General features: G+C 43.6%; 1 protein-coding gene across 4 annotated transcripts in view; it reads right to left on the reverse strand.

Moving 5' to 3' along the window:
* dscama (Down syndrome cell adhesion molecule a) overlaps positions 1-16,664 on the reverse strand; it is a 102,029-nt gene extending 85,365 nt beyond the window's left edge. For 3 of the 4 annotated variants that reach the window (XR_003597346.1, XM_028032128.1, XM_028032126.1), the window contains exon 1: positions 15,688-16,663. Coding sequence is in view for 3 of the 4 variants with exons in the window: in XM_028032128.1 (XP_027887929.1) it covers positions 15,688-15,730 (43 nt within the window). In the remaining variant the exon portion in view is untranslated. Of the gene's footprint in view, positions 1-15,687 lie in introns of all 4 variants that reach the window. The other variant, XM_028032129.1, reaches the window with a different exon arrangement.
* Positions 16,665-17,355: the final 691 nt, after the last annotated feature.

The raw sequence follows: 17,355 nt of genomic DNA on the forward strand, positions 1-17,355 counted from the left end.
CCTGTGGCAACATCTAGTTGGTGATCATGTGACTCGTATGATGTGAAAAAAAAATTTTTCCATTGCAGTTTTGTGAAATAAAACAATTTTGATGAGGCCAATAAAACTCCACCTCATCCTAGCGCCACAGCTTTTAATCAAAAAATGAAAGTTTTTTTGAAATTGTTGTTTTTCCACTAAGCAAATTTGTTTTCAAGATGTCAAATTACACAATTATGAGGTCAGTGGAAACGCAGCTTCTTATCTGTCCAGGTTTTCTTTTACCGTAGATTTATGGATGGATTGATGGATTGTTTTAATTAATCCCAAGGCACCTAAAATGCAAGTGGAAAATGTTTATGACAGTGAAATGTTCAGCTTGTCTGTCCATTCTTAGTGTCATCTGTTTTCCTACAAAGTGCAATTAAAGCTCATTCGTTCCATGAAAGAAACTTGTCACCAACACTCGTTTTTAAAATTACAATATAATTTCAATAATAGCAGCTGCATTTTTAGGTCTCCCTTTAACAATGCAGATATAACCAGTGATGCACATTAACATGCTAGAAGTAACATGCTAATGTAATCAAATTACTTTTTTTTAACTAATCAGTAAAGTAAGGGATTGAAATTGCAAATGATAAATTATGATGTTGTTGCAACATTGTTGAAGATAAGGATGAGGTTTGGAAGTGTTTTAGACAAGGATCTAAATTATTTCCCCAATTAATATTTGGGTAGCATGTTTCTAATAAACCAGCTTCTGCAGCTGTAAAGAGCTGCTCTTAATACACTGCCTACAAAAGTTATTGAATCAAATTTCAAAAATCAGATTTTGACCAAAACAAATTAAAAATTCTCCTTCAAAAGACTTTAATAATATTGCATTAAAATGTTTTCTTTAAAAACAGTGAGTAGTTTTTTTAACTAGCATTTTTTTTCTCTTTCATATATTTCTTTTATTAGCTTAGGTAATTACTACAGAATGGGACAAGTTTTTATTTGGTTACTCATCTAATCATCAGAATAGTCAATAGATTACTTGATTACTAAAGTGTACAACAGCCAATAAAAGGTATTAAAGGTAGTTTAGAATGTTAACTTCCACTCCTCTCTTTTTGCATTAAATTAGCTCTCACAGACTCACTGAGCGATTTTGCATTTATTATGAAAATTCACCCTCAGTAGGAAGTCTAGAAGAAAATAATATGAATGCTTCTCAAGTTTGTTTATTAAAAGAGAATTCAACTAACATCAGTATCAGTGGGGTCATAGCTTCACAAATACCGGAGATCAGAAATTGTCCCCAAATCTCTGATTGGTGCATGTTCTTTTGATTTGAAAGTCCTTGTGATGCTTTCATGGCATCAGAAGGTTCAAGCTTAGGAATTATTTAAAAGAAACTGATTTTCTTTTTAATAAAACCACTTTCATGTGAAGGCCTTAGTACAGTGCATGCTATCTACGGCACGGGTGTCAGACTCCAGTCCTTGAGGGCCGCTGTCCTGCAGTTTTTAGATGTGCCACAGGTACAAAACGCTGCAGTGAAATGGCTTAATGACCTCCTCCTTGTGTAGATCAGTTCTCCAGAGCCTTACTAATGACCTAATTATTCTATTCAGGTGTGGTGCAGCAGAGGCACATCTAAAAGTTGCAGGACAGTGGCCCTTGAGGACTGGAGTTTGACACCCCTGATACGGACACAAAGAAAGAGGTAAAAAAAAAAAAAAAACAGGACGCAGGTGGCAGTGGAGGGCAAATCAAAATCCTGGGGTTAAGAAAGGATTGTGGGTCAGATGACTTGCCACTTTCAGAGCCCCTCCCATCTTCAGCCTTCCATTTCCCTCAAAGGCAACAGTATTAATTCCTCACTTACTTCCACTATGCAAAACCTACAGAGTACATTCTGAATTCGGGTGGATCTATATTCTGCTTTTATGTTATACATACAGTAAGAGAGATCGCTTTGTCTGTATTTTTCTTACATCATGGTGCATTAGAAGCTCACCTTGTGATTTGGGAATATGGTTTAGAAATCTAATCATTTAGCGGTGTAGAATGGGAGCCTGATGCACCGCTATAATAAATCACCCTGATGGATACACTGTCAGCTGAGAGCAACAGAGACAGACGCTACTGAGAAAATGGCAGCTGTCTGCATTAGAGCTGCCCTCAATCTGCACAGAGATGAGAAGCGGCTTTCATTAACCGCCGTGTTTCCTGTGATAATGAAGCCACAGCACATCAAACCGGGGTTCCACTCACGGCCGTGCCCGCCTTCCATCGGAGCCTGACGCGTATCCCTCATCCCGTCCGACACCTGGGTCGCGTGCGCTAAACCGGCAGCTTGGCGACAGAGGGCCCGGCAAACACCGCCAGGCAGCAAAAACACACAGCAACATTTTCAGAGCGTTTAGTGCCCGGGATTAATCAAATTATAATTTAATCATCTGATCAAACAGCAATTAGCATAATCACTTCTGGGTAAGGCCTGATAGAGCGTAGACTGGAGCAGAATGGAGCTGGGGGGCTAACAGCGCTTTAATGAAACATTCGGCAGAATGTTTGAAAATGTTACACATTCCCGGCTGCGGGAACGAAGCTGGATTAGGAATGCTAATCAAGGGTTTGGCTCTGCCTAATGAACATGTCCAGTAAGGCAGTCAGTGGGGCACAAAATCAGCTCCAGAGTCCCTGACTGTTTCTTGCTCCTCATCTTCTATGTGTCAGCTGCAACTTTATAGATGAAAGCGAACTTATTGTGGCCCAGATGTACTGTAACAGAGCAGAAGTAAAGACAGTTAACTAGGAAAGAGATAAATCTCGTAATGAAGAATGCGTGCTGCTTCACAGAGAACAGTAGCTGCATTTCCATTGGACAATGTTGACATTTCAAAAATAAATTCACTTAAAAGAAATGCACCACATTTTGAAAAAACCTTCTGTTCTCAATAAAAAAGGTTTTAGCACTAGCATGAGGTGTTTAATTATTTATTTTTATTTTTTGGCTGTATCGAAATTAGTTAATTTTGCAAAACTGCAATGATAACATCACATGAATCACATGATCAACAACCAGATGTTGCCACTGGCGCAAACCACAAAGAAGACGGCAGGAAGTAGTCCCTATCTTACAGAAGTGTGCTTAATAATAAACATTTAATAAACCTGTTTGAGGAAATTAAGAGCCAGACATAATAATGGAGCAAACCGTTTTTATCAACTAATCAACATATTTTTAGGCATCATCGCAGAATTTTACATGCTACTCTAAAGATTCAGGTTCAATACAATAAAAAATGTAATAATTTACAGTTGATTGGAAGCGAAGTCATAGATAACTGTTTTATTAGTGATGTTTATAAGGTGCAGGGACGGCTTTTCTCCAGGCGTTACCTCTTCCTTCTGCTGGTTAAATTTCCAAACTGTGTAAACTCGTAATCGTATTCTGATTTCAGAACCCCAACATAAAAGCAGCCAACATTCTTAGAAGTAAGAGATATGTAAGCTTGTTAATATGCTACTTACTTTTAGATATTCAAACTCATGTCAGCATGGCGGAGAGATAGCACAGCTGCTCGCTGCAAGATAGAGTTGTGGTGTAAATCTTGCCATTTTTTTTGTTATAATGTTTTCAGCTGGTACCCTGGCCCTCTAGTACTCCCACAGTCTAAAACATGCAAGGCTCTCAGGTGGATGACAGTAAATGTGTATGTCTGCAAGGATGTTTGTTTCTGTGTTGCCATAGCAATCTTTGCCGCATTTTTACCCAATGACTGCTGAAAAACCATACTAGGAATTAGGAAGGTAAGGAAATGGATGGATGCTAAATTCCATTATATACTCATTGTTTTAGCGACTGAAAAACTGTATGCATAAATGAACTGAAGAAAGCCCAGTGAATCCTACATGGCTACATTTAGGTTCATCCCCAAGCTTTATTTCATTTTAGGTTCAACTAAAATCTATATTTTGTGGGAAAAAGAAAATCAAACAATGAAGAAAAAGTGACCGGGTCCTTCATTTACAACAACTACCTGCTTGGTCCCAGCATTGACCTACTCCATCCATCCATCCATCTTCTTCCGCTTATCCGAGGTCGGGTCGCGGGGGTAGCAGCTTCAGAAGGGAGGTCCAGACTTCCCTCTCCCCGGCCACTTCTTCCAGCTCTTCCGGGGGAATCCCGAGGCGTTCCCAGGCCAGCCGAGAGACATAGTCTCTCCAGCGTGTCCTGGGTCTTCCCCGGGGCCTCCTCCCGGTGGGACGTGCCCGGAACACCTCGCCAGGGAGGCGTCCAGGAGGCATCCTGACCAGATGCCCAAGCCACCTCAACTGGTTCCTCTCGATGTGAAGGAGCAGCGGCTCTACTCTGAGTCCCTCCCGGATGACTGAGCTTCTCACCCTATCTCTAAGGGAGAGCCCAGGCACCCTACGGAGAAAACCCATTTCGGCCGCTTGTATCCGCGATCTCGTTCTTTCGGTCATGACCCAAAGCTCATGACCATAGATGAGGGTGGGAACGTAGATCGACCGGTAAATCGAGAGCTTCGCTTTTTGGCTCAGCTCTCTCTTCACCACGACGGACCGGTACAGCGCCCGCTTGACAGCAGACGCTGCGCCAATCCGCCTGTCGATCTCCCGCTCCCTTCTTCCCCCATTCGTGAACAAGATCCCGAGATACTTAAACTCCTCCACTTGGGGCAGGACACCCCCCCTGACCCGGAGAAGGCACTCTACCCTTTTCCGGCTCAAGACCATGGCCTCGGATTTGGAGGCACTGATCCCCATCCCGGCCGCTTCACACTCGGCTGCGAACCGCTCCAGCGAGAGCTGCAGATCACGATCTGATGAAGCCAAAAGGACCACATCGTCTGCGAAAAGCAGAGATGAGATCCTAAGGCCACCAAATCAGTGCCCCTCAACACCTTGGCTGCGCCTAGAAATTCTGTCCATGAAAGTGATGAACAGAATCGGTGACAAAGGGCAGCCCTGGCGGAGTCCAACTCTCACCGGAAACGAGCCCGACTTACTGCCGGCAATGCGGACCAGACTCTGACACCGGTCATACAGGGATCTGACAGCCCGTATCAAAGGGCCCGGTACCCCATACTCCCGGAGAACCCCCCACAGGGCTCCCCGAGGGACACGGTCGAACGCCTTCTCCAAGTCCACAAAACACATGTAGACTGGTTGGGCAAACTCCCATGCACCCTCCAGGACCCTGCCGAGGGTGTAGAGCTGGTCCTGTGTTCCACGACCAGGACGAAAACCACACTGCTCTTCCTGAATCCGAGGTTCGACTATCCGATGGACCCTCCTCTCCAGGACCCCTGAATAGACCTTGCCAGGGAGGCTTAAGAGTGTGACCCCTCTATAATTGGAGCACACCCTCCGGTCCCCCTTTTTGAACAGGGGGACCACCACCCCAGTCTGCCAATCCAGGGGAACTGCCCCCGATGTCCTTGCGATATTGCAGAGTCGCGTCAACCAACACAACCCTACAACATCCAGAGCCTTAAGGAACTCCGGGCGGATCTCATCCACCCCCGGGGCCCTGCCACCGAGGAGCTTTTTAACCACCTCGGCGACCTCGCCCCCAGAGATTGGAGAGCCCAACCCAGAGTCCCCAGGCTCCGCTTCCTCAGTGGAAGGCATGTTGGTGGAATTGAGGAGGTCTTCGAAGTACTCTGCCCACCGGCCCACAACGTCCCGAGTAGAGGTCAGCAGCACACCATCCCCACTATAAACAGTGTTGGTGCTGCACCGCTTCCCCCCCCTGAGACGCCGGATGGTGGACCAGAATCGCCTCGAAGCCGTGCGGAAGTCTTTCTCCATGGCCTCTCCAAACTCCTCCCACGCCCGAGTTTTTGCCTCAGCAACCGCCCGAGCCGCATGTCGCTTCGCCCGCCGGTATCCATCAGCTGCTTCCGGAGTCCCACAGGCCAAAAAGGCCCGATAGGACTCCTTCTTCAGCCTGACGGCATCCCTCACCGAAGGTGTCCACCAACGGGTTCGAGGGTTGCCACCGCGACAGGCACCGACAACCTTGCGGCCACAGCTCTGATCGGCCGCCTCGACAATGGAGGCACGAAACACGGTCCACTCAGACTCCATGTCCCCCACCTCCCCCGGGACGTGTTCGAAGTTTTGCCGGAGATGGGAGTTAAAGCTCCGTCTCACAGGGGATTCCGCCAGACGTTCCCAGCAGACCCTCACAACACGTTTGGGCCTGCCAGGTCTGACCGGCTTTCGCCCCCACCACCGGAGCCAACTCACCACCAGGTAGTGGTCAGTGGACAGCTCCGCACCTCTCTTCACCCGAGTGTCCAAGACATACGGCCGCAGATCCGATGAAACGATGACAAAGTCGATCATCGAACTGCGGCCTAGGGTGTCCTGGTGCCAAGTGCACATATGGACACCCTTATGCTTGAACATGGTGTTCGTTATGGACAATCCATGGCGAGCACAGAAGTCCAGCAACAGAACACCACTCAAGTTCAGGTCGGGCGGGCCGTTCCTCCCAACCACGCCCCTCCAGGTCTCACTGTCGTTGCCCACGTGAGCGTTGAAGTCCCCCAGCAGAACAAGGGAGTCCCCAGGAGGAGCACTCTCCAGTACCCCCTCTAAGGACTCCAAAAAGGGTGGGTAATCTGAACTGTCGTTCGGCCCGTAAGCACAAACGACAGTCAGAACCCGTCCCCCCACCCGTAGGCGGAGGGATGGTACCCTCTCGTTCACCGGGGTAAACCCCAACGTACAGGCGCCGAGATGGGGAGCAACAAGTATGCCCACTCCTGCCCGACGTCTCTCTCCCTGGGCAACTCCAGAGTGGAAGTATGTCCAGCCCCTCTCAAGGAGACTGGTTCCAGAACCAGAGCCATGCGCCGAGGTGAGACCGACTATTTCTAGCCGGAACCTCTCGACCTCACGCACTAGCTCCGGCTCCTTCCCCACCAGAGAGGTGACATTCCACGTCCCAAGAGCCAGTTTCTGCAACCGAGGATCGGACTGCCAGGGTCCCCTCCCTTGGCCGCCACCCATCACACAGTGCACCCGACCCTTTTGGCCCCTCCCACGGGTGGTGGGCCCATGGGAGGGGGGGCCCATGTTTCCTCTTCGGGCTGAGTCCGGCCGGGCTCCATGGGTAAAAGCCCGGCCACCAGACGCTCGCCATCGTGCCCCCACTCCAGGCCTGGCTCCAGAGTGGGGCCCCGGTGACCCGCGTCCGGGCGAGGGAACACCAAGTCCAAGGTTTTCCTTCATCATTGGGGTCAACTCCATTGACCTACTGCCCTACTTTATGTAAAAGTCCACAGACATAAATAACACACCTAATTGTTATCCTGTTAAGTCACCTTTCCTTTTAGCTCACGACTGGACCAAGCTCTTTTTGGTGCCATGGCATTTTCAGAGAAGATAGAACACCACAGAAAATTTCACAGACATCCAAGTAATGAGGTTTGCCATCATGCTGAACTGTAGCCTCTCTTTATCCTGAGAGACACACAAGCCAAAATTCTGTGATAGGAAGATCTTCTGTTTCTGTATGCAAGTTTGTTGTTAACTGTTTGTAAGTATTAGCAAATAAAGCAAACGTCTTTGTTTCTGAATTGCCTCGTGAGTTGAAGTTAGAACTAGAACTGCAAGCAGTTATCAACGGGTTCCTCACCCAACCCAGCAAGTCCCCCTTGCCGAGCCCCTCAGTACATGTGTCCTGTCAGCCATATTGAGCACCTGTATTAAGTATGACTTAGTAATCAGTTATACACTGAAGATTGTAAAAGTTACTGTGTCAAAACTGCAAAACATTACCTTCATACCTCTCTTACATGTTAAATTCTTCTATTGGCCTTTTTCCAGAAGCACTCAGCCGCTCTACAGACTCGGCTCTACTCTACACGCCGTTGCCAACTTAGTCGCTTTGTTGCTATATTTAGCAACTTTTTTTTTTCAAAAAGGCATCTGGAGATAAATCTAGCAACTTTTTTCGATGCTATTGGAGATTTTGGCGACAGCATACGAAAGAACAAATCATATATCAGCAATGAGTGCTGCACTGAGACCCTCCCACCCCAACAGCTGCAGGTGGTCAGTCTGACAGCAGCCTGCAGTCAGGGCAGAGAGGAGATCAACTCCATCCCATTTCCATACTGCAATTGCATCACGTATGTGCAAACCTACCGCTGATACCACTATGAACCACAAAGAATGTAAATATAATCTAAATATAGTATTTTTATGTGACCTAAGGTTAAGAAACTGCCACACTAAAATAAATTAGTGCTTTTGATTCACGCAGCCTCAGTCATTTATTTGCCAAAAACATATTTAGAGTATTTTTAATTACATTTTGACTTACTGACATTAATATTTTTTTCTTTTAAAGCCCATGGCGAAATATGCAGATTAGTTGATGACATCATCAAGCAACTTTTAGGACAGTCAATAACTGTAGTATCTAAACAGTTTAAGTGGTTCACTATTATGACTGAGTAACAGTCCTCGTGGGCGGGTTTTTCCATTTAGTTGGGTGACTCCAGAGCCTGAAGCAGGGGTATCAAACTCCAGTCCTCAAGGGCTGGTGTCCTGCAGTTTTTAGATGTACCTCAGGTACAAAACACTGAAAAGAAATGGCTTAATCACCTCCTTCTTGTGTAGATCAGTTCTCCAGAGCCTTGCTAATGACCTAATTATTCTACTCAGGTGTGGTGCAGCAGAAGCGCATCTAAAAGTTGCAGGACACTGGCCCTTGAGGACTGGAGTTTGACACCTGTGGTCTGAAGTATCATGACGTGATCTGTACCCGACAATGGAGGACATGTTGAATATTCAGCTCACTCCATGGCTTATTGTCAGACTCAGTTGCGACTTTTTACAAATGGTGTATTGGACTGTGGCAAGGGAGTTGCCCTTGTGACGTCACCCAATAGCCAATCAGTGACCAACAGTCTTTTGATGCGTCTTCAGCCCGACTCTGCACCCTTGCGAAGGAGGTTCTGAAAAGTGGGCCTGGTACCACACAATCATTGCATGTGGAAAACCTTTATAACTGTACAGAGCTGAGTGAGGTCATGCTGAGTAGGTATTAGTGGAAAAATGAGCCAGAGAAAGTGAATAAGTGAGAATAGTTTCCATCAGCTGTGTCGAGTAATGGCTGAACACTGCTGACCAGAAGGCTAGTTTATGTTTAAATATGGTATGAAAACTAAGGCGTGTTTTAAGGCAGGAAATTAAAGATATATTTGGCAAGCTATAAACAGCAACTCAGACAAGCAGCAGGCTAGATACCCGAGCCAAAAGCCCGGTCAATTAACCAGCTGATATTAACTTTTTATGTCCGTGTTACTCGATAAAGACAGGAGACCTGCACCTAGGTATTAGGATTTAATTTCATATTTCCACAAAATTATTTATCAAAATCAAAACACCCCAAATAAAGACCTTAAACAACATTATTGTAACTGCAACAATATGTTCCATTGTTTTTGCAGCAAGTGGAATGACTGCTAAAAACATTTTATGTTTTAAATTTTGGTGGTTTACAACATTATGGCACCATGGGATGGTTGGGGAGGTTTTGTTAACAACCCTCCACAAGCTTACAGCCTACTAATATCTGCAATATTTCTCTCTACAACAACTGGAAATTGTTTTCAAGCCTATTTCACTTCAATTTAGTAAATTTTATCTAATATCTTTCCCATATTTAATTCAAAACACAACACAATGTTTACATCTTGGCAGAAAAAAGAGGATCTCTCTTTAAATTAACCCACACTACTAAGCCAAAAAGCGCAACAACAATGTTTAGTCTAGTTCCTGCAGATCGTGGCCTGCTGTATTTACAATAACACGAACAAAGAATAAGGACTATGTCACCATCTTGTTTCTGGAAGAAAAAGAAAACAAGCTGATTTGATCCGACTCTTTGAGCTTTAGATACAAAATAAGATGATCCGTCTCTGCGTGTCCCGTCTTCCCCCTCTTTTTCTGCCTCACTACACACCAACATCTCCTTAAGCATTCCAGTCTGGGTTAAATGAAACCTTTAACAGTTCAATGTGCATCCATTAACATATGCTTGAGTCTGCTCACAGCCAAGTCGAGGCACATGTGCGCACTGCGGAGCCTCAAAGAAACTAAAAAGAATCCTGACCCGATGGCACCAACAAATCCCAAAGTGATTAGTCCGCTCTGTCCACAAAAAGAGTGAGTCACTAATCCTTTCTGATGTTACATCTTCAGCATCTTATTAAAAAAAAATAAAAATGGACTTCTTACTGCCATCTAGAGCACTAGCTATGATACTTCTCATATTTACAGAAGGATTAAAGCCTCTTTAATTTATTCGTTGCCATGAGCAGTCTTAAATAAAAACCTGAAAAGTGACTAAGGCTATATCATTGTATCTGTCTTAAAATAATGACTTGTTTCACTGTGTTATTGTATAGAACCAATGGAAATATGACCACCATTTTATTCAAACCGAGCGTTTTGAAGCTTTGCTCCCCGTGGCCTACATTCAGTTGACTGGTGTGCTGATTTTAAAGTGCGACTGAAGAGCTGAGCTCGGCTGTTGTTTGCTGATGTGTGTTGCCTCGACTCTGTCAACCCTTCCTGCCTCTACGTGAAGTGACAGATGTAAACCAAAAGGCGTGGGTCTTCAGAGACCCACTTTCTCTTTGGCCCTCATGTGACCTCTAAGCATCCTTGTTTTGACTGGTGATAGTTGTTTAAAACTGTAAAATAGAACAGAATACGGTATCTAAGAGTAATTTTAAAAAATGCTGTGAAATTAATGACTTTTGAGGAACCGTAGAGCGGGAATCGTCCTCTGTAGTGTCGCTACTATAAAAACGTTTTCTATCAAAGTGGCTGCCCTGGATTTCTGAAAAATCAAAGTTGCTATCATATGGTTTCTTAAAAAACCTTACTTAGAAGTTTTCCAAATAATATTGATGAATCATAATTTATTAAACAGCCGTGTTTGACACAATCAGCAAAGTTCAAATTAATTTTGTTTGACAACTACTTCAGTAAACATACATTAACTTATGAGATGTAGGCAATTTCAAGTTCAACCAGAAATTAAAAACATGAAAAGCATCCAAGAAAAATTTAGCTCTTGCTTCTAAATATTACAATTTAAGCTTAGCTACTACATATAGCTGCCTGCTACTAAAATATGTAAAAGCCCATTACTGTAAACTTGCTATAGAGATAGCTGAACTCAAGTTAGAAGAAAATTATGTTTCTGTCTTTAGTTTTCAACAAAATCTGGAAAAATCAGAACTTTTAAATATTCAAATATTGGAACCAGTACATAAAAATTTAATCAGTGCAACCCTAAAAATCATGTTAATACAGACTCTGACTTTAGACATTTCTAACACCAGTGGATCAGTACTGCAACCATGATTAGATGCTGAGGAGCTTTTGGATAAAATCTAGATACATGAATGGTTTGTTCTGGTAAAAAATAAAAGAAGACACGTGAGGCTTTTCTTCTGCTGTCCTTCCAGCAGCACATCAGTATTATTTCTCAGCACTACCACCTACAGTTTGGAAATAGAACTACAGCAAGTCTGCCAACATAAAAGCTGAAAGTGCATCTATAGTCCATTTCACCCTAATCATGCAAATCATGTGAGTATCTTCTGTCAATACTTTTGAATTATATGTCCTTTTTTTTGGTAAATCAAAACTTTTTTTCACTTTAATTGTCCTTGTTTGAAAATAATAGCCACTTTTTGTATTCTGTAAAGGTCAAGACATTTTCCATTATGAACAGTGTCAAAGAGATTTACCTATTCTTATTGATAATATAATATAATATAATATAATATAATATTGAGAATCTGGAAAATAAACTTTTTGCTTCCTACTACTAAGATATCGAAAAGCTGCAAATTACACTTTTATGGTAGAATTTTCATAGAAGTCAGATGTTCATTGATATGGAAAATAACACAAGATCCTCCTGTGATAAAAGCTTTGGGCTTAATTGCATCTCATGTATCGTTAATATATCAGATAAACATATCGTATCGAGCACAGATGCCCGACCCCAGTAAGATCTTCACTTTCAAAAGTGCTTGCACTAGTCTTGTTCTCCAGGATTAAGAACTGATGGGGAAACAAATTAAACACGAATCTGTCAACATGTCAACACATAGGGGTGGGCAGTTATCGCACCTTTTATCGTGAAACATTTCTTATCGTGATAAGAATTTGATTTATCGTAGCCTCTATAAATTCCAATTAATGACATTAAATAAAAGAACAAACACAGCATTGTCGGAAAGGTTATTTTTACTATTTTGTCCACTTGTTTGTTCTATGAGAGCATCAATAAATATCAGAACATTTGAAATTATTAATAAATGCAGTTACTGTTTGTAGCTGGGTGATATAAATCATACTTCTGTAAGTAATTCACATCCTAAAGAAGCCTGTTTGAAATTGGGATATGTTAGGTGAAATGTATATATTATCATATATTTGTTGTTTCCTTTATAACAATAGTGTTTCATATTTGATGTTCCATGATTGTTTTCTTTTCCCTAAACATAAAGACTGTTTCTGTATGTTTTGATCTACTTTATCTCCGTCTTCACAAGAGGGCCTCCCTGAAGAGAAGCAGTGATAACCGTGCTCATGGGGTTCAGACAACTTGGACGCATTTTCCTAACATGAATGACCCAATAAATAGTTTACTTTGCAGAAACTATCAGTAAACCCAAGTGCAGTGAAAAAACAACAACCTAAATTCTACTTTATAACATGATGAACTTAAGAGGTCTAATCTCTTAATGTGTCTTTCAGTTCCACACAGAAAGCTAAATGTATTCAAAAGCCAACAGAGGATCTCCACTGTATGTTTACAGAGCTTATTAGGGTCTGATGGAGCATCCGCTTCAGCCTTGTCCTCATCCCCGGGCAAAAAACCCCAAAATAAAACAACATTATGCCACTTCCTCCATTCTGTCCCCTAATAATCAGAATATTTTGTTCCTATTACATTTATGGTTTTAATAGGCGCTTTTGCGAGAGCACTTCAAAGGCTCGAGCGGCGCTGAAGTGAACTCCACAGCAGCTTTCACTCTCTGCAGCAGTGGATTGTTTATATGCGCTGGAGATGAGCTTGCAAATGTGTCCTCAAATTGGCAAATAGCAGTTCGGAGCTAAACGGGGAAGAGGGGAGGTGGGGGGATACGTGTGACGGGCTCACAAATGCTCACTGCAGAGTTAGATTTTTTTTTCTTTCCTTCATGAAAAGGCATAACAAAATATAAACAAATCAATGCGATCATTGAAGCAAATCAGACCAAGTAGTGAAAGGTAATCATCATGTAATTGCAAGGAAGGAGTAAAGGGCTGTAATATAGCGAAAAGCGTTGCTCGGGTCACCTGAACGGAGTGCAGCGTTTTCTCCTGCCCAAAGCCCACACTGCAGCAGCACTCATTACCTGGGTCTCCATAGAGACAACCTCAGCAGCCCGCACTGGACGGGAGCTCTAAAAGCTTTCATTTCATAGAGCTGCAGCTCTCAGTCCAGAAGAGGTGCAAAATAATAATAACAAAAAAGAAAATAAAATAAAAAAAACATTCTGCTGGAGGCTGCTCACCAGCCCCTTAGTCTCTGCAGGCCTATTGAAGCACAACAAACAGGCGGCAGAAACAAAGCTATCAGAGATCAGCAGTCACAGATTCTTATTGCGAATGAAAGACGAGGAGTGAAAATACAAAGGGAGGCTTGTTTATGGTGCATCTGAGTGTTTCATTATTAAAAAAAAGAAAAAAAAATGGCTGCGTTTAATTCTTCGACTCGACAAAGAAGCTCAGCGTCAAACAGAGCGAGGTTATTTTAATATATATACGACAAATCTAACATTTATCACTATTGCACGACTGGCTGTGTCTGCCATTCAAAGTTTTCCTCTAGCTGTCTGTAGCAGCAGCCATTTTGCAACACTGTTGCCTGGACCAAAGAGACTGGAAAAGCCATTCACCAGCAAAGCAAACAGAAGAATTTTTTTTATTTATTTTTTTTTAAGCTCGATACAGAGAGACAGTCCTGCAGCAACCAGCGGCGTCCTCTTTTGTTTCCAGGATCTGTTTCCAGAAAATCATGTTTGCTTTTTTTTTCTTTTCTAAGTCTCCCCCTCCAAATAACGTCTGTCTTCGCTGAGCCCTTAGCATGGCCACAAAATGGTTTGCCTGTCATGTTTGCTTGACGTATCGTCCTCTGATCTCAGTCCACACTCTGGCCACTTTTAACCCCTTTCTTTCAATTTTTCCTCCCAGAAGAGCTTTAAAACATCCTCCTTTTCTGTCTAACTGATATCTGCCCCCCAACACACGCACATCCCACCCATTACACCACTGTCCCCCCCTTCACAGCCTCCGCCTTTCCTCAATTCTTGTATTTGCCGTAACAATCATAATAAAAAGTAACCCTTATTCCAAAGTGAGCAGAAAGCTTCTTATCCAGCCCGTCTTTCGAGGACTTTGCTGTGCTCAAAACGATGTATGGGTTCATTTAGTGAGATGTGCACTTAGGCACGGGCTATAAAGGGCTTGTCTTCTTTTTTTTCTTTCCCCCCCAATTCAAAATGACTCCACGTCTGTGCTTCTAATATGGCGGGTGCAATGCCGGAAAAAAAAAAAAAAACGCAGACAACCTATGTATTCGTAATTCTTAAGCTACACATTGGATGTTGCAGGGGGAAAAAAACAAAAAGCATGCAATCCCATGTTACAGCACTTTGTTAATAACCTAAAATAATAAAAATGCATGTATGTAAATGGATCACATTTCCACCAAAATGCTGGCTCGTTTTCAGGCTCACTTTATCATGTTGAATTTAAACAATTATTATTCTTCTAATTAAAGGGGGACCGAGGGGCACAACTGATTTTCTGAAATAAATTAGAAATGCAGCTTTAAGATTTAAACAATTTGCTGATTGCACCAAGTAAGCACTGAAGTATATTGAGGAAAAATCGTTTGCCAATGAATATCCTTTCATGAGGCAGGTTTTATAAGTACAAATTGATTATTTGCTGTTGATTTGCAGACAAATGCAGGAAAAGCCACACAGACTGAGGCCCTGTGCAGGTTTAGGATGGAGAATAAATAATCACCTTCAGAAGCTGCTAATAATGAAGCTAAATAATTGTTAGATGTCGTTCAAACCTTAAATTTAAGGTTTAATTGAGGAATTTAAACAATATTTGGAAATACATAATGTTGCTTCTGCAGCACAGGCTGCACCTATCATCAGCCTACATTTTTTTTCCCTTTCTTTTTCTTTTTGCTTCCCTCTCCTCTCTTTCTGCTTCACATCTCCCTTCATAAAAGGTTATTTGTAAATGTTGAACCTGCAGAAATGACGAAACAATTTTACACTTGAGCTCCATGAGGGCTCCTGCGGACTGAACCGTCAGCCCACCCCCCTGAGCCCCCACACGTACAGAGCCCATAGCCTGTGACAGGACATAGCAACAGCCTGTTCCTCATCCGTTCGATTATAAAGCATCACTAAAAAAAAAAAAAGAAAAGAAAGAAAGAAAAAAAGAAATAATCGAATTTTCTCCGCAGACCAGCACCGGCACCGTGCAGGCTGGGCTTCGAACCGTCAGATAACGCTGCGATAATTAGGCTAAACTTGAAGTTCCGATGTGCGCATAACCATCACTCACCATTCAAGATGCACTGGGAAAAGATAAGAGCCAATATCCACATGCCCCGCTCCGTTCAATATCCAATCTTAATGCTTTTTCTTCTTCTCTCCACGCACTCTTTCTTGTTGTTTCTCCGTTTTTTTATTTTTATTATTATTATTATTATCCCTTCAACAAGTCAGTTGCAATGAAAGAAAGCGGAGCTTGCAAATCTCTTTCCCTCTCTCCCTTCTCTCTGTCTCTCTCTCTCTCTCTCTCCCTCAATCCTGCACGTTGAGGAAAAAGAAGAAGATGAAGAGGAGGAGGTTAGAGCTTCTTCCTGCTGGTGATTGTCTCCTGGTACAGCCGCAGATATTGTATAAGATCCACAACTGTAGCGTCTCTTCTGCTTCTCCCCCCCTCCACACCGCCGTTTGGACTTGACCGCACCGCTCCGGGCCTCAGAGCAGCCGTCCGCCCGTATCGGAGCGCTGCTCTGCGGGGAACATGAGCAAGCTCGGCTCGGTGCGCTCCGGTCCAGGTGAGCAGTGCCGACACCTCCGCTGCTGCTGCCGCTCAGTCAGAGGCTGGAGACGCATAGGACAAAGTACCTTTTTTTTTTTTTTTTTGCGCACACCCAACTACAAGAACAATAAAAACAAACAAGAAAAGCCTTTAAAAATAAAATAAGGAAAATAAATAATATGAGATTTTTTAAAAAAAATTAGAAGCGTGAAGCCAGATGTGTCATCCCAGCCGTCAGAGGGAAAAGTTGGAAAGAAGAAGAAGAAAAAAATCAAGAGGATGGAGTTGATTGTTAGCTGCGCTGGAAACTCCTTTTCTCTTCTTCGCCGCCTCTCTCCGTCCGCGGAGCAACAAGCACACGCATCTTCCACGCACACACTGCGCACTGCTGTGGTTCCCTGCGCTCAGAACCTGCCCTGCCTCAGAGCGCGCTGGAATAAACCCGCGCCTCCTCCGCAGACGCTTTTGTCCCTCTCCATTGCCTTAAAGGTACAGGGGTGAGGTGGGGTGGGGAGGGGGAGCGCGCAGCTGAGCCTCTGAAGGAGCGTTAGAAAGCAAGAAAAAAAAATAAATCTATTTTTCTTTTTTTTCTATATCACAGAGATGACGGATCAAGGTGCCCCACTCAGAGGCAGGGCTGCTTTAATAGGTGAGAGAGATCTAGCAATTCAGGACATCCTTCTGTTTTTTCTGGGTTTTTTTGCTTTTTTGCTGGGACTGCTAGTGTGTAGGGCTGGAGGAAGGAGGAAGGGGGATAGTGATGTAGCCCACACCTGACTTGATGCTATGGAAGCATTTAGGAGAGAAAAGAAAACACATGCTAAATTACCTTAATTGGGAGGAGATCTAAATCCATCCATCCATCCATTTTCCGTGCACCCTTGTCCCTAATGGGGTCGGGAGGGTTGCTGGTGCCTATCTCCAGCTACGTTCCAGGCGGGAGGCGGGGTACACCCTGGACAGGTCGCCAGTCTGTCGCAGGGCAACACAAAGACATACAGGACAAACAACCATTCACACACAAACACACACCTAGGGAGAATTTAGATAGACCAATTAACCTAACAGTCATGTTTTTGGACTGTGGGAGGAAGCCGGAGTACCCGGAGAGAACCCACGCATGCACAGGGAGAACATGCAAACTCCATGCAGAAAGACCCCGGACGGGAATCGAACCCAGGA

This window comes from Xiphophorus couchianus, chromosome 11 (assembly GCF_001444195.1).
Source record: "Xiphophorus couchianus chromosome 11, X_couchianus-1.0, whole genome shotgun sequence".
Classification (NCBI taxonomy): domain Eukaryota; kingdom Metazoa; phylum Chordata; class Actinopteri; order Cyprinodontiformes; family Poeciliidae; genus Xiphophorus; species Xiphophorus couchianus.